The sequence below is a fragment of the Coregonus lavaretus genome (genome assembly GCF_964263955.1).
Source record: "Coregonus lavaretus genome assembly, chromosome: 5".
Taxonomy (NCBI): Eukaryota; Metazoa; Chordata; class Actinopteri; order Salmoniformes; family Salmonidae; genus Coregonus; species Coregonus lavaretus.
Window position 1 is genome coordinate 54,510,990 of NC_139992.1, and position 24,684 is coordinate 54,535,673.

The window sequence follows — 24,684 nt, forward strand, 5'->3', positions numbered from 1 at the left end:
TTACTGAGGATAATAACGGACGATATTGCCAATCCTACTAGAAAGTGTGTACCCTCAGGCCTTGTCACGCACGTTGACTGATGACTCGTGGAACCAAGGCGCAGCGTGATAAGCGTACATCTTTATTGATACACAACACACGAACAAAACAACAAAACGAAACGATACGTGAAGTCCTGAGGTTACACACACCAAACCTTTACGGATCAAGATCCCACAAACTAACTGGTGCCAACAGGCTGCCTAAGTATGGTCCCCAATCAGAGACAACGAGCTACAGCTGCCTCTGATTGGGAACCACCCTGGCCAACATAGATCTAAACGATCTAGAACAAAAAACATAGAAAACTAAACATAGAAAAATCCACACCCTGGCTCAACATTTAAGAGTCCCCAGAGCCAGGGCGTGACAGTACCCCCCCCCCAAAGGCGCGGACTGCAACCGCGCCACACAAACACAAGAGGGTAGGGGCCGGGTGGGCATTCCGCCTCGGAGGCGGATCCGGCTCCGGGCGTGACCACCACCTTTTCTCCACCTCCCCGTTGCGCCCCTGGTCTGGTCCCGCTGGCTGGAGCTGGACCCGACGACGGTGGACCAAACCTTACCGGCTCCGGACTGGAGCCGCTGGCCGGAGCTGGACTGGACACCGGTGGAGCGGATTGCTCTGGCTCCGGAGTGGATCCGCTGACTGGAGTTGGACCTGACCCCGGTGGAGCGGATTGCTCTGACTCCGGAGTGGAGCAGCTGACCGGTGCCGGACCAGGCACCGGTGGAACAGGCACGGGCCGTGCCGGACTGGACACACGCACCACTGGCTTGGCGCGGGGAGCAGGCACGGGCCGGACCGGGCTGACGACGCGCACCACTGGCTTGGTGCGGGGAGCAGGAACGGGCCGGACCGGGCTGACGACGCGCACCACAGGCTTGGTGCGGGGAGCAGGTACAGGCCGGACCGGGCTGGCGACGCGCACCACTGGCTTGGTGCGGGGACCAGGAACGGGCCGGACCGGGCTGACGACGCGCACCACAGGCTTGGTGCGGGGAGCAGGTACAGGCCGGACCGGGCTGGCGACGCGCACCACTGGCTTGGTGCGGGGACCAGGAACGGGCCGGACCGGGCTGACGACGCGCACCACTGGCTTGGTGCGGGGTGCAGGAACGGGCCGGACCGGGCTGATGACGCGCACCACTGGCTTGGTGCGGGGACCAGGAACGGGCCGGACCGGGCTGACGACGCACACCACAGGCTTGGTGCGGGGAGCAGGAACAGGCCGGAACGATACAGATACAATGCTATTTTACTGTAAACAAATTGACAACAGACTTTCAGCACGCTTATAGGGAAGGACATTCAACAAGCACAGCACTTACACAAATGACTGATGATTGGCTGAGATAAAACAATGTAATCAATTGTAGAATAAGTCTATAACGTAACAAAATGTGGAAGAAACACAAAATGTTTTTCAAGATGGCCCCGGAGGGGATGGCTGCCGTTTTATGGACTCTTAACCAACCTGTTCTATTTTGTGTGTTTTTTTCACATTGTTTGTAACTTATTTTGTACATAATGTTGCTGCTACCGTATCTTATGACCGAAAAGAGTTTCTGGACATCAGAACAGCGATTACTCACCTTGAACTGGACAAACAATTTTTCTTTCATGAGTCTGACGAGAGGGATTTGCTCCAGACACCCGACAGGGCCCTCATCCCCGCAGTAGAAAGAAAAGGAGATATCGCGGAAGGATATCGGGGTGCTTGGTAAGGAGCCGGCGACGAGTGGCTAATCTGCCTTTTCCATCGATACTATTGGCCAACTTACAATCGCTTGATAATAAAGTGGACAAACTACAGGCACGAATATCCTTCCAACGGGACATTAAAAACTGTAATATCTTATGTTTCACCGAGTCGTGGCTGAACAAAGACATGAATAACATACAGCTGGCGGGTTATACACTGTATCGACAGGATAGAACAGCAGCCAAGGGGTGGCGGTGTATGTATATTTGTAAACAACAGCTGGTGCACAATATCTAAGGAAGTCTCAAGGTTTTGCTCGCCTAAGGTAGAGTATCTCATGATAAGCTCTAGACCACACTATCTACCAAGACAGTTTTCATCTACAGTGAGGTAAAAAAGTATTTGATCCCCTGCTGATTTTGTACGTTATCTCCCGAGTGGCGCAGTGGTCTAAGGCACTGCATCGCAGTGCTAGCTGTGCCACTAGAGATCCTGGTTCGAATCCAGGCTCTGTCGTAGCCGGCAGCGACCGGGAGACCCATGGGGCGGCGCACAATTGGCCCAGCGTCGTCCAGGGTAGGGGAGGGAATGGCCGGCAGGGGATGTAGCTCAGTTGGTAGAGCATGGCGTTTGCAACGCCAGGGTTGTGGGTTCGATAAAATAATGTATGTGCTAACTGTAAGTCGCTCTGGATAAGAGCGTCTGCTAAATGACTAAAATGTAATGTAAATGTAAAATGTAACTGACAAAGAAATGATCAGTCTATAATTTTAATGGTAGGTTTATTTGAACAGTGAGAGACAGAATAACAACAAAAAAATCCAGAAAAACGCATGTAAAAAATGTTATAAATTGATTTGCATTTTAATGAGGCCGCAGGCCCAGACGGATTAACAGGACGTGTACTCCAAGCATGCAGTGACCAACTGGCAAGTGACTTCACTGAAACATGCATGAGAGCATCAGCTGTTCCGGACGGCTGTGTGATCACACTCTCCGTAGCCGATGTGAGTAAGACCTTTAAACAGGTCAACATCCACAAGACGGATTACCAAGACGTGTACTCCGAGCATGCGCTGACCAACTGGCAAGTGTCTTCACTGACATTTTCAACCTCTCCCTGTCTGAGTCTGTAATACCAAGATGTTTCAAGCAGACCATCATAGTCCCTTTGCCCAAGATCACGAAGGTAACCTGCCTAAATGACTGCCGACCCGTAGCACTCACGTCTGTAGCCATGAAGTGCTTTGAAAAGCTGGTCATGGCTCACATCAACACCATCTTCCCAGAAACCCTAGACCCACTCCAATTTGCATACCGCCCCAATAGATCCACAGATGATGCAATCTCTATTGTGCTCCACACTGCCCTTTCACACCTGGACAAATGGAACACCTATGTGAGAATGCTATTCATTGACTACAGCTCAGCGTTCAACACCATAGTGCCCTCAAAGCTCATCACTAAGCTAAGGACCCTGGGACTAAACACCTCCCTCTGCAACTGGATCCTGGACTTCCTGACGGGCCGCCCCCAGGTGGTAAGGGTAGGTAAAAACATATCCACCATGCTGATCCTCAACACGGGGGCCCCTCAGGGGTGCGTACTTAGTGCCCTCATGTACTCCCTGTTCACTCATGACTGCATGGCCAGGCACGACTCCAACACCTTCATTAAGTTTGCCGATGACACAACAGTGGTAGGCCTGATCACCACAACGATGAGACAACCTATAGGGAGGAGGTCAGAGACCTGGCCGTGTGATGCCAGGACAACAACCTCTCCCTCAACGTGATCAAGACAAAGGAGATGATTGTGGACTACAGGAAAAAGAAGAGGACCGAGCACGCCCCCATTCTCATCGACGGGGCTGTAGTGGAGCAGGTTGAGAGCTTCAAGTTCCTTGGTGTCCACATCACCAACAAACTAACATGGTCCAAGCACACCAAGACAGTTGTGAAGAGGGCACGACAAAGCCTATTCCCCCTCAGGAGACTGAAAAGATTTGGCATGGGTCCTCAGATCCTCAAAACGTTCTACAGCTGCACCATCGAGAGCATCCTGACTGGTTGCATCACTGCCTGTAATGGCAACTGCTCGGCCTCCGAACGCAAGGCATTACAGAGGGTGGTGCATACGGCCCAGTACATCACTGGGGCCAAGCTTCCTGCCTTCCAGGACCTCTATACCAGGCGGTGTCAGAGGAAGGCCCTAAAAATGGTCAAAGACTCCAGCCATCCTAGTCATAGACTGTTCTCTCTGCTACCGCACGGCAAGCGGTACCGGAGCGCCAAGTCTAGGTCCAAGAGGCTTCTAAACAGCTTCTTCCCCCAAGCCATAAGACTCCTGAACATCTAATCAAATGGCTACCCAGACTATTTGCATTACCCTCCCCCTCCCCCCTTCTTTTACGCTGCTGTTACGCTCTGTTTATTATCTATGCATAGTCACTTTACTAACTCTACCTACATGTACATATTACCTCAATTACCTTGACTAATTGGTGCCCCCGCACATTGACTTGGTACCGGTACGCCCTGTATATAGCCTCGCTATTGTTATTTTTAATGCTGCTCTTTAATTATTTGTTACTTATATTTCGTATTATTTTATATTGTATTTCTTTGTGATTTTTTTGGTATTTTTTCTTAAAACTGTATTGTTGGTTAAGAGTTTGTAAGTAAGCATTTCACTGTAAGGTCTACACCTGTTGTATTCGGCACATGTGACAAATAAAAGTTTATTTGATTTGAAAAAGTTAAGGGGTCAATACTTTCCGAATGCACTGTATATATAACACAGGAAAATCACTGGGCGTTTTGGCTTTCAGAAGATCCAGGCAAAGAAGTATAGGCCATGACTTTTAAAAGTAAAAAATGTACAGTATATGCCATGACTTTTTGTAGATTGAATGTTTTAAAATAGTGGTACAGTCTGGGGAAATGTAGTAAGATGGCGTTCACGGCACCCAGGGGCCAAATTTGTGGTCACTCCATATCTAAATCTTTTTAGGGTACATGAATCTACCTCATGTCATATTTGTTGTTTATCTCAAAATAGGCCTTCTGAACAGATAAATAGTGCTACCATCAGCAGCCATTTTGTAAGATGGTCGCCACGGACGCCAGGGGCCAAATCTGGGGTGGCTTCATATCTAAATCTTTTCATGGTACATGAATCTACATCTCTTCCAAATGTGATGCTTTTATCAAAACGTGAACAATTTATCAGCTTAACTGCCCCACAATAGGGCATTGGGGATGGGGTTGAATCCCAGTTCTAGGCAATCATTTTGTACTTTTAGTTTTTCTGTTTCTAACCCTATCCCAAACCTAAACCCTAACCTTAACGCATACACATTCCATAATCTATGGACGGCACCACAGACGGCCCCACACGCCATAATTAAAAGGGCCAGCCATGCCATCTCTCTATTGCTGCAGTTATGGCTTTTTCTTTGGAGATTGTGTTGATAATAATATACATAAAATATACATAAAATATGTGATCTTTGGCTATAGAAATATAAAAAGCTCATCCTCTTGTCTTCCCAGGCAGGTGTGTACGCTGTCTGCTGAGTCGTCCCAGCGGCGGTGCAAGACCCCTGATGGCCTTATCTGCAGCGGTAGGGGAGAGTGTGACTGCGGGGCTTGCATATGCCAGGTCACAGAGCCAGGGAACTACTATGGGCCACGCTGTGAATGCCATGACTGGGTCTGTGCTACATATGACGGGAAGACCTGTGGAGGTAAGGGATACAGCGATACAGAAGCACTCACTTCGTCAGCAGGGTGTATGGTTCCTCTCAAGGGTTCTCTCTCCTACAGTTTTTCTTTGTGACTGTTGCTCCCTCTTTTGGTTGGTTGATTGATTGAATTGTAATTCAGCATATTTTCTAAAAAAAATACTGTAGGTAACCATAGTATTCACAGTACAAGGACATGTACTCTCACAGTTTGAAAAAGTGCAGCAGACCAGTAACGGTTTTAACATATCAGCGCTATACGTTTTGACCCAGCTGGGTCTTCCATACATAAGATATCTCTCAGATAGCAAACATTCTGGAAAGCTCTTTGGTTTGACTCAGCCTGACTGACATTATCATCGCTTTAGCAGCCAATGCCAGGTGTGTGAGAAGAATAGCTAGGCCTCATCAAGGAGTCACAAAATAAATCATCCTCCAGGTTTTATGAAGGCCTTTGATGTTCCCAGAGCCTTTCATTGTAGGGGAGAGTTTAGCCATTTTTTACATTCAGCATCACACTGTCAAGGGAATTATTTCAGGATGTTGTGAATCCCTGGAAATAATCAGAATTAACATAAAAATGACAGTTTTGAAAACATACACTACATGACCAAAAGCATGTGGACACATGCTCGTCGAACATCTCATTCCAAAATCATGGGCATTAATATGGAGTTGGTCCCCCTTTTGCTGCTATACCAGCCTCCACTCTTCTGGGAAGGCTTTCCACTAGATGTTGGAACATTGCTGCGGGACTTGCTTCCATTCAGCCGCAAGAGCATTAGTGAGGTCAGGCACTGATGTTGGGCGAGTAGGCCTGGCTCGCAGTCGGTGTTCCAATTCATCCCAAAGGTGCTCGATGTGGTTGAGGTCAGGGCTCTGTGCAGGCCAGTCAAGTTCTTCCACACCGATCTTGACAAACCATTTCTGTATGTACTCGCTTTGTGCACGGGGGCATTGTCATACTGAAACAGGAAAGGGCCTTCCCCAAACTGTTGCCACAAAGTTGGAAGCACTGAATCATCTAGAATATAATTGTATGCTGTAGCGTTAGGGTTTCCCTTCACTGGAACTAAGGGGCCTTGCCCAAACCATGAAAAACAGCCCCAGACCATTATTGCTCCTCCACCAAAGTTTACAATTGACACTATCCATTCGGGCAGGTAGCGTTCTCCTGGCATCCACCAAACCTAGAATGGTCCGTTGGACTGCCAGATGGTGAAGCATGATTCATCACCCCAGAGAAGGCGTTTCCACTGCTCCAGAGTCCAATGGCGGCAAGCTTTACACCTCTCCAGCCGACGCTTGGCATTGTCCATGGTGATCTTAGGCTTGTGTGCGGCTGCTCGGCCATGGAAACCCATTTCATGAAGCTCGCGACAAACAGTTATTGTGCTGACGTTGCTTCCAGAGGCAGTTTGGAACTCGGTAGTGAGTGTTGCAATCGAGGACAGACACATTTTTTTCAGCACTCAGCAGTCCCATTCTTTGAGCTTGTGTGGTCTACCACTTCGCAGCTAAGCCGTTGTTTCTCCTAGACGTTTCCACTTCACAATAACAGCACTTACAGTTGACCGGGACAGCTCTAGCAGGGCAGAAATTTGATGAACTGACTTGTTGGAGGCAGGACGCAGATGCAGGAATTAACAAGGTCAAGGTTTACTAAACAATGAAAAATAACAAAGATAGCGTAAACGACATGAAGCTTAACAATCACACACAACATCATACAGAACAGTCCAGGGCTAAATAGGGGTGGTGATGAGATGATGAGGTGCAGGTGCGCTGGAGGTGATTAGGTTGCGTTGGGTTTCCATTCCGGTGTTGCCGAGGTGGTGCGCTCAGACCGGTGGCTCAGTAGATCGGCGAATCAGAGCGCCGGAGGGGCTCCAGCCGCTGGACGTCACCGGCCAGGAGGACAACACCGAGGACGAGGAGCGGGCCTGTCATGGCGGCGATGGTGGAAGTCCCGAATTAGGTTGGGGTCCAGAACGTCCCCAGCCGGAACACAGCTCCTCCACTCAGGACCATACCCCTCCCAGTCCACCAGGTAATGGAGCCGTCCCCCATGGAACCTGGAGTCCAGCAGGTCCCTCACTGCATACACCGGACTCCCGTCAATGTCCAGGGGCGGAGGAGGCGTACCCCGGGGGACGGCATCTGCCAGAGGACCAGGAACCACCTGCCTGAGGAGAGACACATGAAAAGTGGGTGAGACACGGTAGCGAGGGGGAAGGAGCAGCTGGTATCATACCTCATTTATCCGCCGGAGGACCTTAAACGGCCCAACAAACCGGGGGCTCAGTTTCTTGCAGGGCAGGCGGAAAGGGAGGTTTTTTGTGGACAGCCAGACACGATCCCCAGGCTGGAATACAGGGGCCTCACTGTGGTGGCGGTCGGCTTGGTCCTTCTGCCGACGAATGGCCCTCTGGAGATGGACATGGGTGGCGTCCCAGACATGTCCGGCCCTGTGGAACCACTCGTCGACAGCGGGCGCATCGGTCTGGCTGGGTGTCCAAGGGGCCAGGGCCGGCTGGTACTCCAGGACGCACTGGAAGGGAGTGAGCCCCGTGGAGGAGTGAACGGGGGAGTTCTGGGCATATTCTGCCCAGGGAAGAAACCTCGCCCACTCACCCTGCCGGTCCTGACAGTGGCAACGAAGAAACCTCCCCAGCTCCTGGTTCATGTGCTCCACCTGCCCATTCGAATGAGGTCTATTCCCGGAAGTGAGGCTGGCCGTGGCCCCGATCTTCTCCAGGAAAGCCTTCCACACTCGGGAGGTGAATTGGGGGCCACAGTCCGAGACGATGTCCTCCGGAAGTCCATAATGCTGGAAGACCTGTTGGAACAGGACCTCAGCGACATGGAGAGCAGAAGGAAGACCAGTTAGTGGCAAAAAACGGCATGACGTGGAAGAACAAACCACCGGTAGGCAGGTCTTTCGGCATGAGGTGGACCAGGCTGTGATCCTCTTGGTGCTCCAATTGATGGTGGGGTTGTGTAGTCTGAGCCAGGGTAATCCCAAGACGATCCGGTGAAGGGGTGACGTGACGATGTGGAATGACAGCTCCTCGTGGTGCTCCGGTAGGAATGGTGATGGTGATGGGGAGAGTGACGTGCATAATGGTGCCTGATCCAAGGGGTTTATTGTCTAGTGAGGTGACATGTAGCGGAGATGGCAGTGGCATGGTGGGCAACCCCCATTCAGAGACCAGCTCCCTATCTATAAGTTTCCCTGATGATCCGGAATCTATCATTGCGGTAGAAATGGAAGAGAAGGAATAACCAGTCACCGTTATGGGAACTAAAAACAATGGTTTTGTGATAGGAGCTGACATAACACTCACGGAGCGGCGACGGGAGTCATACCGCCTAGATAGGGAGCCGCCAGGAGATCTGTGGTAGTGTAGGGGGAGCTGCCCACCTCCATGGGTGAGGACTCGGAAGCAGGGCGGCTTCCAATGCTCAGATGGGGTGAGCGTCGAGGCTCCGGGAGGTGTTGGGAACGTTGTCTCTCTCTCAACATGTCATCAAGATGGATGGACGTGGTGATGAGGGTATCAAGGTCCATCTCGTCGTCCCGACATGTGAGTTCCATCTTGATGTCCTCCCGTAAGCCTCTCCTGATGGCCGTGCGCAGATCACGCTCATTCCAGCCGGAAGACGCTGCCACCGTGCGAAAGCTCAGAGCCTACTCGGACGCGGGCCCCTCTCTCTGTTGTAGATGGAGGAGACACTCACCCCCGTCCTTTCCCTCCGTGGGATGATCAAACACCACCCTGAACCGAGCGAGGAAGGTGGGGTAGGGAAGCGCCACTGCCTCCTCTCTTTCCCAGACTGCCGTGGCCCAATCCAGCACCTTTCCTTTAAGTAGAGAAATCACCATCCTGGCTTGGTCAGATGGATATGCCCCAGGCTGACGCTCCAAATAAAGTGAAACCTGTAGCAGGAAGCTGCTACATTTAGTAGTTTTACTGTCATAGCGCTCCGGTAGGGAGAGGGTTCCCGCAGAAGTGGGTGATAGCACAGGGGGCACTCGCCGCTCCCTGAGGTGGAACCGGAGCGCTGGGCAGATTATGCAGAGTTTGGAGCACTTCCTGCATGGCGGCGTTCAACTGGGCAAGCTGTTGCTGGTGCTGGTCGAGGCACTGGGAAACTCCTGCTGCATCCATTTTCGTTTGGTGTGTGATTCTGTGACGAGTACTGAGTATACGAAGAGGCAGGACGCAGACGCAGGAATTAACAAGGTCAAGGTTTACTTAACAATGAGAAAGAGAAATAACAAAGATAGAGTAAACGACACGAAGCTTAACAATCACACACAACATCATACAGAACAGTCCAGGGCTAAATAGGGGTGGTGATGAGGTGCAGGTGCGCTGGAGGTGATTATGGTGCGTTGGGTTTCCATTCCGGTGTTGCCGAGGTGGTGCGCTCAGACCGGTGGCTCAGTAGACCGGTGAATCAGAGTGCCGGAAGGGAGCCACGGGAGGAGACGTGACAATAACAAACACTTTCAAAAAACAAAATACACTTTTAACATAGACCAGGCCCTGTTGTTACCTTATATCCCAGCTATAATGCCTTGCATTACGCCTGGGAAGAAAACACTTACCCCAAGGCAAACATTTTGACTATATTAGCCCACACAGCTACAAGGATGCACTTAATGCTAGGTTTAGGACCTCATACTGAAGCTTATAGAGACCCCAACTGATGTATAGAAAAATCTTTAAATCATGAAACCTCTAATACAATAAATGAATTTGACTTGGTCAGTTTTTTGGACCTAACTTGCTTACCACTTTTTCCATATGGTTTCTTCCTTCACAGACTCCATGAAATGATAACCTCTTCCTAAATATTTTGATCAAATGACTAATTTTGTGTATGGTTTCTTGGAAACAAGGGTAGCTCATCTTACCCCTTTCGCTCAACTTCCATCAGCGTCTGGAAGCTCATTTAAATTTGACAGCCATGAATCTCAATAGAGATCGAGCAGTACATTTTCAAAGTGTAGTCATTTGGTCTTACCGGTCGCTGCTTTATCGGTACAGAATCAGAATGCTCTGGCCTTATTATTTCTAGAACACACATCAGACAGGTAGAAATCATACATTTTGGAATAGACAGCTGGCCATCCACTTGCGTCATGGTGGCGTTAGCTTCTGTTAGATAGCCAGTCTGCTTTTGAAGTTGGGCGGCCGTTTAGTTGACATTTTGGTAATTGTTTTGTTCTCAAATCCATGGAGTTGGTTTGAGCTTGAGTGCACACCTCTCTAGCATCAAATATATCCACTCTTTCCCTCGCCCTCTTCAGTCTCTTGTGGTTATTGGCATTTCTCCTTGAACTACTAAATACATTTGGAGTGCTGACATCCAGTCATGGACTACAATAATCATGGCTCTGGGCGTAATTAAATAAATTGATTTGGAAAAATAAAACAACTCAAGTTCGAGAGTCTCTCTTGTGGAAAAAACCCGAAAATAGTTTTGTCTTTGCAGGGGAATGGATGTTAAGTGACTGCCAATCAAATTTGATTATTTTAGCTGTATTGGGGTTCATATTCATTCCTGTTTCCTCTAATTAAGTGGAAGGGAAGCACTTCATGCATTGTTTGTTAAAATTTCTGCAGGCACTTCAAACATCTGAACATTTAACTTGTTATATTACCAGATAGCAACTGCTGTATAGTCGCCAAACATTCCATTACCTGAACACCTGATACAAATTATCCTGAAACATGCTGCAATTGTTCTTCTTGAAACCAGTGGAACTAAATCAAAACATTCACACTGATGAGTACCATAGTAACAGCTACTTTACTATCCAGTTTCATGACCTTGAAAGTAATAAATATGCTGGTGGACATATTTTTTGGTGAAGGGAAAATAAGCCACTTCCAGTCTTGTCAGAGTCTTGAACAGGCTAATGGAGTGTGTGTATGTGTGCGTGGGTGTGCGTGTGAGCTCCTTCAGGAGAGTGTGTGTTAGTATATGTGTGTGTGTGCACCAATGGAGGCTCCTCAGAGAAGGAAGGGGGGGGGGACCATCCTCTTCAGTGAATTTCCAAAAAATTAAAATAGTGAAACATTAAAAAAGTTTTTTTAGATAAAACTATATAAAATATATTCACCAGTGGAGGCTGCTGAGTGGAGGACGGCTCATAATAATGGCTGGAACCGAGCTAATGGAATAGCATCAAACACATAGAAACCATGTGTTTGATGTACTTGATACCATTCCACTTATTCCACTCTAGCCATTACCACGAGCCCGTCCTCCCCAATTAAGGTGCCACCAACCTCCTGTGATATTCACGTCACCAAATACTTTATTAAAGCACACTGTTTTGCAATTAAGGTATACAGTAGCCTTAACAGCACTCTCTGAGGTAGCACTATGGTGTAGCCAGAGGACAGCTAGTTCCCGTCCTCCTCTGGGTACATTGACTTCAATACAAAACCTAGGAGGCACATGGTTCTCACCCCCTTCCATAGACTTACACAGTAATTATGACGACTTCCGAAGGACGTCCTCCAACCTATCAGAGCTCTTGCAGTATGAACTGACATGTTGTCCAGCCAATCAAAGGATCAGATAATTAATCTCATACTGAAAGCATAAGCTACATTTAGCTAGCCCTGGAGTGCATAAAATGTGGTGAGTAGCTGACTCAAAGAGAGGGAAAGACAATAGTTGAACAGTTTTGAACACATTCATTTCTTCAAAAATAAAGGAGAAACAAGAGAGAGTGAGAGAGAGAGAGCTAGCTATATTTAGTAATTTTTTTTTCACTTTCACTTACTTAGCTAGCGAATGCAGCTAACTAGTTTAGCCTACTCAAACACCCAGCTCAAACAGAGAGGGATTCTATGTTAGCTAGCTGGCTAAGGCTATCCAACACTGGAACTCATGGTAAGCTTTAGGTTTTATTAATTTATTGCCACCGGGGCCCGCCGGTGTAACTGCTAAACCGCTTGCTGTACACTGTACTGCATGATTGTTGTGGGTTTACTAACACGTTAGATCTAGTAGCTATGTTGACTATGATGTTAGCCAATATGGTGAGAACGATGTAGGCTGTGTGTATCGATTAGCGGTTATGGTATGAAGGTTTGGCTTGGAAAGGTCACAGACAGCTGTTGTGTTGTGCGCTGAAGTCCACAAGTGAAGGGAAAAGGAGGAGGGCGTGTAGATGAGAGAAGGAATTATACAACAAGCAAAGTCATAAAGTCAACTGTGTGTGCGGGTGATCAGGGGTGTATTGATTCTGCTGATTCTGTTGAAAAATGTTTCTTAAACGCAAGCAAACAGAACGAAATGGGGATAAATATACCAGTTTGCAACTGTTTGGACTAATGATTACACCCTAGATCAGCTAAATGCAGGCAAGAGTCTGCAAGGCATTATTGAATGTGTTACTGTCTGTCACCTTGATTACTCAAATTTGTCTCTTGAACTGTGCACCTACATTGTAAACTTTCATTCGTAGTCTAGGTTGTAGCAACCTCATGATGGGCATAGGGAAATTTTGAGTATCATGTAGTAGCTTGAACCTATCGATGTTACATTGAGTTGGGTGAATGCAATATAAATGACAGTCATCCAGTATGATGTAATAGAAATAAAGTCATGTTCCTAAAAACAAAATTGTCCTCCCTAATCTTAAACGGAACCGACCGCCACTGGTGTGCACCTGCATGCTTGCTTGTGTGTGATGGGGAGAGTGATTTATTTGGGCAGACAGGTTGGGAGCTGGTGAGGAGCTCATTATGGTTCACGTTTCCGGAGAGTAAAGGCTCTGCCTCAGCCTGATAATGGGGTTTCACTCACCCATACACACACTGCAAAATGGGCCAATGTCTGGAATTAGACTTTTTCACACACATATACACACACACACACACACACACTTGCATATTCATCCACATGTGTGTAACTGCCTACAACCACGCTCACATGTCAATATTATTCAAAACAGTAAGAAGACGAACAAATTGAGCATTTCTCTCTCACTACAATGCATTTGCCATATTCTCTCTCCGCTGTTCTGTGCCCAGCATCCATGCTCTTCTGCCTGTGGCTCCCTTATCTCTGATTCTCCCAACTGCCCCCAGATAAGATTCTATGGATTTTCCTCCTTAGGGCTAAACTATGGGTTTTCCTCCTCCAAACACATTAGCTGGGCTGACATTGAACTTGAGCTTTTCCTTTGGATGCTATTCATCAGCGACACATGGCCTAGATATACCACTAGCCAAAGCAACAAGTAGCGACTGTAGCGACTCACTGTTGAAGTTTTCTGAGAATGAATTGGCTTAAATCCGCAAGAGATGTTCATTAGCAAGATACATGTATGTTTTGCATATTGAAATGGCTGTTTGTCACTGCAAAATGTCTGATCATGTGACATTTCTTAAAAGATTGAGAGTTTGCGATCTCAATCCACCTGGCGGCTTGATTCACATTAAGTCCTTATCTCTTCTGTCCATCTGTTGTGCAAATAGAAAGACACAACGTGCATAGTTTTTGTTGATAACAGTAAGGCATGGCATGCTTTTGAATAGTATGACGGTAGTCTAATTTAATATCATTATTACAAAGAGGTAACAGAGTTCACTCAGAGGTTGCAGATTCCTAATTTTCCCTGAAATCCCCCGGGCTACATAATTCTGTCTGCAAAAAGGGCCCATTTAAATCTGGTGGGCACTCTGCCGAGCTCTCCCAGGATCATGTGTGAGTCCTAAATGTCACCCTATTCCGTATAAATTGCCATTACTGGGGGGAAATATGCTACTGCAGCCTTTGGGCCTCCTTTCCATTTTCCTTAGCACAGATAATGGTCTACAGTTTGTTGGTCATATGTGTTTTTTAGTTGTGCAGTTGTACATAAAAGTTTACACAAAAGTCCAGCTATAGAATACCATCTGGGTTTTCCTCGAGACTTGCCCAGTAAGTAGAGTAGTATTTGGGGCGTAAAGTTTGAATATTCCTGGCCACTTCAGTCCCCTGCTTTTACACAGTAGACAGCAGTTCAGTTTTTATAATGTTTCTGTTGCGGTCCAGTGCAGCTGGGTTTAGTCTTGTAAGCAGAAAAGTATTGGTTCAAAAATGATTGACCAAACAGCATCTCTACATATTTTGTGTGCTCTAATTTCTAAATCCCAAACCCTCTAGACAGAATTTTTGAGTTGGTACATTCACGGTGATGACATTTAGCAACAGGCAACAGCCGTTCAACAGCTGTGCAGGACTTACCTGTTATTTGACTCAGTGTTTTGTTTTTGTCTTGGTTTGTCCCTGGTCAACCTTGTATATTTCTGTCTATTGGCTTAATACAATCACAAAAGAAAAACAACAGTATTAAACAACATAAAATAGGAGAGTATGCCATAAATAATGTCATATTTAGTGATGCATTGTATGTAAACAGCCACAACTTCAAATAACTTTTACCATTGTTGGTGTAGTAACCTTTAATTGGTGCACAATTAAAACATTTTATTCCTTTGGTATAATGTGTTTTTGTTCTAAACTTGGTCCTCCTAGATTTATGGAGACTCGACGTGGCAATGTTTCCATTCCTTTCACAGTTTTTTTTTTTCTTATTTTCCCTCACAGGATTATTCCGTTTTTAAATGAGCCATGTGAAATCCCTGGCTCTCTCTCTCTCTCTCTCTCTCTCTCTCTCTCTCTCTCTCTCTCTCTCTCTCTCACATCTGACCCTCCTCTGTGATGCCTAATCTTTTCCACTGTCAGACACACTAAGTAAGACCTGGGGCGCAACAGGTTACTAGCAGCCCGTTCAAGGTGATCTGAATGTGAATTATGTGCAAAGCTCATTCTTGAAGTAATCATCGGATGAGGCTAGCGAGTGAAATGTTGTTTGAAGATGTTAAAAACGTTGCAAATTGTTGTAGGTAGGTCAACCTTCCCATCAAGATCAAGGTGTTTTGCAATGCTGCATAAACAGATGCAGTGAGTGAACTCCATGACTTCCTTACTGAAGAAAGGTTTTCACCTTGGCAGATGATAATGGTATTTCGGTCTTGCAAGTAGCGATATATTGTCGATATATTATAATGCACTTTTAGTGTAAGAGCTGTTTGAAAAGACCGCCTGAAATTTCAGCCTGTTTTGCAGGGATGGAGTTTTGGCCTGCCTGGTGACATCACCAGGTGGCAAATTAGTTAATAGACCAATAAGAGAGTTCTAAACCTCTCTGCCAATAACAGCTAGTTTTCAGTTTTCCCCTCCCCAGTCCTAACAAAATTATTGCTTGAGAAATTGCTCTTGCTAAGAAGCTATTTTTGTTTCTTTTTGACAATTGTAATTTAAAACAATCACAGTAAGGTAATTACCCAGTAATTGTTACCCCAAAAAATTAATTTTGCACGGGAAAATTAATTATCTAACAGGTCAGATCCTCTCAACCCTTTTGGTACGCCAACTCTCCTTCTCTTCCCCCAGAGGACCTTGAGCAAAAAGCTAAATGTCTCTCCAGACCGGAAGAATCTGTAACTTTATGATTTGTGTGGATTTTATCATCTCTTTTCTGCTGATTGACTGCCCTTGCTGTGCTCTGTCAGAACGGTCTATAGATATGTGTTCAGTTCTATCTCTCTCTCTGAAGGCTTTGGGGGTTCAGAGTCTCCTTCACTGTTCTGTTCCAGGCAGTCATGCCTATAGGCAGCCCTGCCACGGCACGAGGCGATCCTACCCCAGGGAAGTTTATGTAATTCTGGGCTTGGCTTAATCTGTAATCCCCCCCCTGCCTGCCTCTGAGTAGTTCCAACTCCTTTGGACACAACAGTTGTGGGTGTCTGGCAGATGCATCAGCTTCGTCAAGTTGAGTACACGTCAGTGTGCTGTAAGAGAAAGGTTTCCCTACATGCCCTGAATGCAGGAAAGAGAGAGTTTCCATGGCTCAGTTGAACTAGAATCTTAAATCCTCCAAACTTGAGGCAAACTATTGTAGAAGATATTTTGGCATTATGGTCCACAACCCAGACGTCACAGGAAAGACGTAATATTCTGGTTGTTGTCTGGTTAGATAACCAGATTACAACCACATAAAGACTTATCTTATTTGTTGCGGGAAAATAACATATTTTTACAACCAGTATACAACCTGACCGAGACGTCATAAGGATGCCAGTTTGCCCCCTAGGAATGCTCTCCTCTGGCATTTGATGTCATTGCAATTGTTGATGTTATTGAAAATGTCCACTCCCTTTGTCCACCAATAGAACAGCACCCTTTGTCGACTATGGATTTACTGGCCTCTGAATTTGCACCAAGGATTCTACAGTACTGCGCTGTACTTATTATTATACCTTATTACCCTGTCCCTCATTCTCCATTTCTTTCCTTCCTGGTGTATATTTTGATGTGCTCTAATGCAGATGTGATGCACTGCACTCTGTGCTTGTATGATGACTCACCTAATGGGTCCAGTGTGGCTATGAAGGAGAGGAGAGAGCTGATGTATGTTCAGGTTTCTCAAAGAGTCACAAGGAGGTTTCACATTAGACCGTTTCACCCTTGAAACACTGCAGCCATGTGCCAGCGCAATGATCATGAGTAATACCGTGATACTGTGGTGATGTACACAATTTTCGGGGACCCTTTTGGCTTTTTAGCGCTGTCAGAATTACTGGCTGAATTTTTTTATTTTTAACTCTGCATAATCTCTTTAACTGTACCTGGCTGTTATCCTTCTATTATATACTTGGATTCTAATTATCTTTCCAGCAGTTCAGATTCGCAACATTTTGTACAGTTCTGGAAAATCAGTGGACAGTTATTGCCCATGGCTTCTATGAAGAAGAAACAAACATCACAATGCGTCTTGATCCCATAGAATTAGAATGACTAACTTACTGTTCTTGTCATTCTAATTCGTGGTCTATCTATGGCTCTGGTCTCTTTCTCAGTCTTCTGCGGCTCTATAAGGATGAATTATTACTTGAGACGTGTCTCCTTCCTCTCTCGCTTAAGAACACGACCTGACGTGCAGCCGTTTCACGCTCCGCATCACAGATGAAAAGAGAGCAATCATGGAATAATTACTTGCCGAAATTGTTCTGTGTTTAATATGGATAGTGAGTTAAACAAATTGAATGGAAAAATGCCATTAGACTATAAAACCTGGGAACCAAGCAGTAAATGAACACAGAAGATAATCAAACATTTTTCCTAATTTGAACCAGGTTTTCAGCTAGACAGGGTTGGGTTCAAAGATTATGCGCTGGGGTCCTCAGCGTTTTTGTATAATAGTCTTGAATTAAATGAAATGGTATTTGTCACATGCTTCATAAACAACAGGTGTAGACTAACAGTGAAATGCTTACTTGTGGAGGTTGAATTAACTTAAACTAGTTTGAGATTCTTAATTACAGTCCTGTTCTCTCTTTTTAGCTAATTTCATGAGCAATTTAAACGTTACGTATCCCTGTGTTTATATATTGTTGAAATCCACTCCATATACAGCTGGATGTGTCATGGTAAAGTCCAATGAGTAGCTCATAACAAGAATGACACATCACCATCTTTGTCCATTTCTTGCTGAACAGTCAGGGTAGGTTATATCACTCAAGATTGCTTCATTATTATCTTCAACTGTGTTTCAAACAAGCACTTTGTTGTTCACCTCTATCTAAATTATATATCCGCCATTTAAGTGGACAGGAAAGACGTGACTGGAATAAAAACACTGAAATTAGCCTCCTGAATGACTCATTGCTTCTCTCCCCATCAACAGTTTATCTGACGGTGAATCACCTATCTTTAACTCCCACAGCTGCTGGGCTTGATAAAGTATTTCCCAAGGCCTTATTGGCTTAATCTGTGTCTGCCGAGGCATCATTGGCTGGGTCTATCTGTCAGAGTGTGTCATTGGCTAAATCTGTCTGTCAATCAGTAAAGAAGGGTCTGGGCACCCTAAGGCTAAGGGTATTTGCTACCAAGGAGATAGGTCTAGATAAACTGAGGAGGGACAGCAAGCTCTGCTATCTTCTAGGCACCAGCCACACAGAGTGATGAAATGCACAAACCTCCCCATGCATCTGTTTATCCTTCAAAAGTTCAACTAATTTCAAGTTTTGACACTTCAAGTTTCCTCTGTCCTCCATCAACATATGGGCCCCGTAGAAAAAAACATTGACATTTTTGGCTTGACAATGACAGCAATGGAGTTGGCAAGAGCACAAAAAGATGTGGGAGTGGGCTAGTACTCAATAAGTTGTTCTAACACTTCAATATACTATAGTAATATGTACAGCTGTGATGGTGGAACCCTCAGCCTGCCTGGGCTTGGCTATGTGTCTTTCAGTTGAAGGTTATTCAGATGGACGCCATATTCTGGGGCTGGGTTGGTCTGTGATGTGCTGACAGCTTTGATGACAGCTTTAACACTCAGAGAAGCTAGTGTTGTTGAGAATACAGCTGCTCTTCGGCTACCCACAGGACACATTCTGTCCACAGCTACCCACTATTGTTGTACTTCGTAATAATATTAATAATAATAATAATAATAATATAGATCTGGTTTACATCTAGATAACAAACATTTCTCCATACTTTTGGGTTGTTTTTCAGTTGTTTGAGTAAATTACTTATTTTTGATTGCTACATTGCCAAAATACTTAGCATTTAAGATTAGTGCTGCATTTTTTCCCTTTCTTCTAGGAAGGATAGAATAAAATACAAGAGCACCAAATCAGTAAATACTTGAGCTTGAACTTGAGTTATGTACTTAAACAAAAGCAACAAGGGGATAGAATGGAGACATTTGATTGTGGACATTTCCACTTTTTACAAGGCATTTTTAAGATAAGGGTTTTGGATAGAACAACACTACATTAAATGAAATAACCTGGGTATAAAAAGCCCCTCTGCAGTCTGGTGGGGCAGATCAGTAATGAGAGGAGCGTGATGAGGACAAGGCCTATTTTTATGGCCTGATGGATAGCCCTTGAAGAGGACATCACATTTCCATGATGGATGAGGCAGACGAATGATGGAGTATGACACGCAAGGCCCCAGCAAAATGCGACTAGAGCAACACTTATAATAACTTGTCAACAGACTTAATTTGCATTGTATGAATTCCCCCCTGTGTTCACCATTGCTCACTTCAGCTATTAGAATAATGAGTAATGGTACACAGCCAAAGCAGTTTCACGAACCCTCAGAATACCTAAATGTTGTTTGGGCCCTCAATTTCAGAGACGGAAAACAGATATACTTGATTACAGCAAACAACCGCTAATCTTCACCACTGAAATGTGTTATACAGAAGCTTAAAGTGATTCAAACAAATATGGCTGTGAAACCACACAACAAATATGGTTTCATACACATTTATTGGAAAATATGTTTTAACATGATGTATCCAACTAGCACATTTAGTTCCTTGGAAATTGTGGAAGCGTACGTTTTTAGTTTCCCATTGGTTCTGGGAACGAAGCCATACGTTTCCTGACCGGTAAAACTGAACGTTTTTTTGTTTTGTTTTGAGGACTGAAGTGAACATTTTGCCTGTTTTGGGCAAAGGTTCTGAGTCCTTTTTACTATGGTTCCCTTGAGGTTTTATCAATGTTCTGAGAACGGAAATTATCGTTTTTTTGAAGGTAATTATATAACTTTCCAAGAACATGTTTCAATAAGACTTTTAATAGCACTGCTAGCATGCCATGTTTTTTTACTCACACAAAGCTGTTCATTTTAGTCTATTCAAACAGACCCCATTTCAAAGGAAACAAGCACTCATTAAGATCACACTTAATTAATAAAATAGAGCAGGGCTCTCCAACCCTGTTGCTGGAGCGCTACCGTCCTGTAGGTTTTCACTTCAACTATAACGACATAGGATGAGACCCAGATGCAGACACAGGAGGCAGATGGTTAGAGTCTATGATATTTATTAAAATACAAGGGGCAGGCAGGAGGCTGGTCGAGGACAGGCAGAAGTTCGTAAAACAGGTCTGAGTCCGAAAGGTACAGGGCGGCAGGCAGGCTCGATGTCAGGGCAGGCTGAATGGTATGGCAGGCGGACTCAGTGTCAGGGCAGACAGAAAAGGTAATAACTGGGAGAACTAGAAAATAGGGACTAGGGTGCAGAACAACAAGCTGGTAGGCTTGACAAGACAAACAGGCAGACAGAAAACACTGGTATAAATACATAGGGGATAATGGGAACAAATGGGAGACACCTGGTGGGGGGGTGGAGACAAGACAGGTGAAACAGATCAGGGTGTGACGCCAACCCTAATTTAGCCCACCTGATTCTAATTATTAGCTGGTTGATAAGCTGAATCAGGTTAGTTACAACTGGGGTTGGAGCAAAAACTTACAAGAGGGTAACTCTCCAAGAACAGGGTTGGAGTGCCCTGAGATAGAGGATATAGAGTTTTGTTGATGCTGAGAAACAATGTATATGTTTTTAAATAACATTCTTAGAACGTTCTCTAAATGTTACTAAAGTTTTTATGGAAAGTTTTCTTAACGTTCTCTGAAAACAATTAGAGAACATGACTTTGAATAGAACCACAAGAACCTGTAGGAAACGTTATGCTGAAGTACTAAAATTCCCACAGAATAACTTTGTTTCTTAACGTTCTCTGAACTATTTCAGAACATTCCCAGTGTCAAACCCGTTGGAGAATGTTCCTAGAACATTACCAACATTGACATTAAATGTAACCTTGTTTGAACTTTTAGGAAACATTCTGTTAACTTAAAGTAATGAAATAGTAATAAAATATAGTTTTTTTGTCAAGTTCCTTAAACGTGCGTAGAATGTTCCAAAGCCAAGCAACTATCCTGCACCATTCCCAGAAAGTTGTGGCAAGGTTGTATACAAAATAACCAAAGGACAACCAATCTCACAAAGCTCGCCAAACTCTAAGAAGCATATGGTTATGTTATGTGCTATCTGGGTATTTCTTCCCTTTTCATAGTTGTCATGTTTCCTAATCTGCTGAAACAGGAAGAGAGAGTGAATGGGGAAGAGAGAGGGAAAGAGTGTGAGAGAGATAAAGAGAGAGAAAGGGAGATCAATGAGAGAGAGAAAGTGTGTGTGAGAGAGAGGACCTTAAGGCAACAGAACCCTTTTTGATTAGGAAGAATTAAAATCCTTATTTTTGTCTATCAATCATGTCTGTAATGGTGTCAGAGGCAGTTAAGACTATTATCCTGCTGGCCTTATTACAACAGTTACTAATCTAATGTAGGTCTGCCTTTAGAGCAAGACGGCCTAGACCTGGGAGACTCTTTAAAATGTGTCATTCTACCTAAACCCTCTTCTCTCCCCACACTTTGTTTTAAGATGTGACATTTGAATAATATTACAATTAGAGGGAATACTTTGCAGTATAAATCCTAATCGTCATGGCTTACTGGTGTAATGTATGTAATAAGGACTATTGCGTCCTCTGGTTAGTCAGAAGAGCTTTAGCATCTTAGCAGAACTGAGGGGATGCCAAGTGTCTCCCTTTCAGTTTACTGGCTAATGCAAGGCTGTGTGTGTGTGTGTGTGTGTGTGTGTGCGCGTGTGCCTGCGTGCGAGCAACCACGTGTACACATACATGTGTAATGTATGATTATGTCTGTGCGCAGGTGAGTGTCTGTGCGTGTGAGAACTTCAATGTGTACACTATGTGCTGTGCCTTCAACATCAGCTGATCAAAATGCTCCATTGTCCGTAAATGCTATAACTTAGGCCTACACCTCTCACAGTGTTTGATCTGACTGCTATCTCCCTCCCCCTGTAGGCCATGGTGTGTGTCACTGTGGGAAGTGTGAGTGTGATGAGGACTGGTTCGGGGAGGCCTGCCAGTACCAGGAAGACTGTAACCTGACCAACAAGAAGAGCAAGAAGCTGTGCAGAAACCCACAGGGAGTAGTGTGCTCCAACGCAGGTATACTGTACTATGCCGTCACACCTTAACCTCTTTTATATTGACACAGGTATCTCACCTTTCTCTTTCTCGCTAACAAAGGTATGACACATGCATGATTATCTTTGTGTTGTCTCTGTAATTCACTCTCTCTTATGTAAGCACAGGTACACAACTAAAATTACACAGACACAGGTGAAACAGCTGTGGCTTTGTCCCTAATGGCACCCTATTCACTATATAGTGCACTACTTTTGAGCCGAGCTCTATGGGCATGCATGCACATCTGAAGGCACAAGCATATTTTTTCAGACTGACCATACCCACCTGTGGATAACCCTAATGATCTTGCCTGTGACCGTGTGTGTGTCTGTGTGTCTGTGTTTTTGTGAATACGTGTGTGGCCTGATTGCAAGACTGATCAGCATGTGTGAATGCAAATCCGGTCACAGCATGCTGTCACTCTGCCTTACGGCCCTAAAGCACATGCACACACAAACACTGCACAGGCTTCCCAGCCTGAGGCCCCAACACACATGTGGAGACACACAACCCCTCCTAAAGCACATCTGCAAAACCAGCTGTGTACTCACCCCCTAATGTGCATCACATCAAGACAGACAGACAGATGAGACACACACACACACCACAGACACACACACACACACAGATGTTTGTGTCTCTGACAGGCTCCTGTCACTGCGGCAGCTGCATGTGTCACAACCCCGATGGCAGGGGTCTGGTGACAGGACGTTTCTGTGAGTGTGACGACAGCGAATGTCTGGACGAGGACACCGGAGAGGTGTGTGGAGGTACGCCCCTGAGCCTGTATGTGGTGTGTGCGTGTAGGTAGCCACTAGAACATGCCATTGTTTTCACTGAGACAGACTGTGTTATCATCAAATTGTTTTCTCTGACCTGGTTTTGAATATCATTTAAACAAATCGCTGTACTGTTATAGACCTAATGCAGGATTTGGGAATGTTGTATTTGATGGAAACTGTCTCCAATATTGGCTGGGGTAAGCTCTCTTACTCCCACCCTGGTGGTGTTACTCTAGCTGGGATTCAGTCAATTGCAGAAAGTGGCTTAACATTGCACGTTCAGAAGAAGCAGCATCTTCCCTATATAGAGGGAGTTGACACTAGATTTTGGAACTGGCAGTCCTGTGGTGTCACCCGTTTAGTTCTGAAAAGTAATCCAATCCACGCAACCAGGAGCAAGTGTCAACTCCCTCCATCTGGGACATGCTGTGCCTGTGCAAATCAAACACACTTCTTTTTTTCAAAGTGGAATTCCATATTCCTTTCAGACAGGTTAGAAATAGAGGGGGAGACAAAGTCCAAAGGGTAGACACAGGGATTGAACGACAGTCTCCGGTGGGAGACCACAGGCTTTGCAAAATCAAATGCATTTCTGACAGTGCAATCTGTAAAGCTTAATTTGTGAAAAGGTTAACAGGAAGTTAATTGAAGATTGACCTAATGCTGTCTGAATCACTTTGTGGTGTTAGTATACTTATCCTAACGGTTCCTGAAGTTTTGGGATCCACTGGTTGTCAACTTTAATTAACCATTTGCTAATTTAATTTGGAATAAATCACATTATGTTCTCTCCCCATCAGTCCTTTGTGAGAGACAAAGTCATTAAATTGTTTCAGGGGATTCAAAGCACAGAGCTTGACAGTGTCTGCATCCCAAATGGCACCCAATTCATTATTTATTTATATTTATAGGTAATATGGTGCCTTTTGGGACGCACCCTGTGTCTGTAATAACTGTAATTAAAGGTGTACCTAATCACCAGAATATACAGAAATATAAAAGTACTTCACCCCTTGACTTGTTTCACATTTTGTTGTGTTACAGTCTGAATTTGATTAAATTTATATTTTTGTCACTGGCCTACACACAATACCCCATAATGTCAAAACGGAAATCAGTTTTTCGAAATTTTTACAAAGTTAATTAAAAATGAAAAGCTGAAATGTCTTGAGTCAGTAAGTATTCAACCCCTTTGTTATGGCAAGCCTAAATAAGTTCAGGAGTAAAACTGCTTAACAAGTTACAAATACGTTGCATGGACTCACTCTGTGTGCAATAATAGTGTTTAACATAATTTTTGAATGACTACCTCATCTCTGTACCCCACACATACAATTATCTGTAAGGTCCCTCAGTCGAGCAGTGAATTTGAAACACAGATTCAACCACAAAGACCAGGGAGGTTTTCCATTGCCTCGCAAAGAAGGTCACTTATTGGTAGATGGCTAAAAATAAAAAAAGCAGA

The 24,684-nt window shown here is 45.0% G+C and overlaps 1 protein-coding gene across 1 annotated transcript in view; it reads left to right on the forward strand.

Annotated features, from left to right (window-relative positions):
* Positions 1-4,698: 4,698 nt before the first annotated feature.
* Positions 4,699-24,684, forward strand: part of itgbl1 (integrin, beta-like 1) — a gene marked incomplete at its 5' end in the record, with an annotated part of 139,056 nt that continues 119,070 nt past the window's right edge. The window contains 4 exon segments of the mRNA XM_084161589.1: positions 4,699-4,703; positions 5,301-5,494; positions 22,270-22,416; positions 23,085-23,244. Of these exon segments, the coding sequence (XP_084017715.1) occupies positions 4,699-4,703; positions 5,301-5,494; positions 22,270-22,416; positions 23,085-23,244 (506 nt within the window).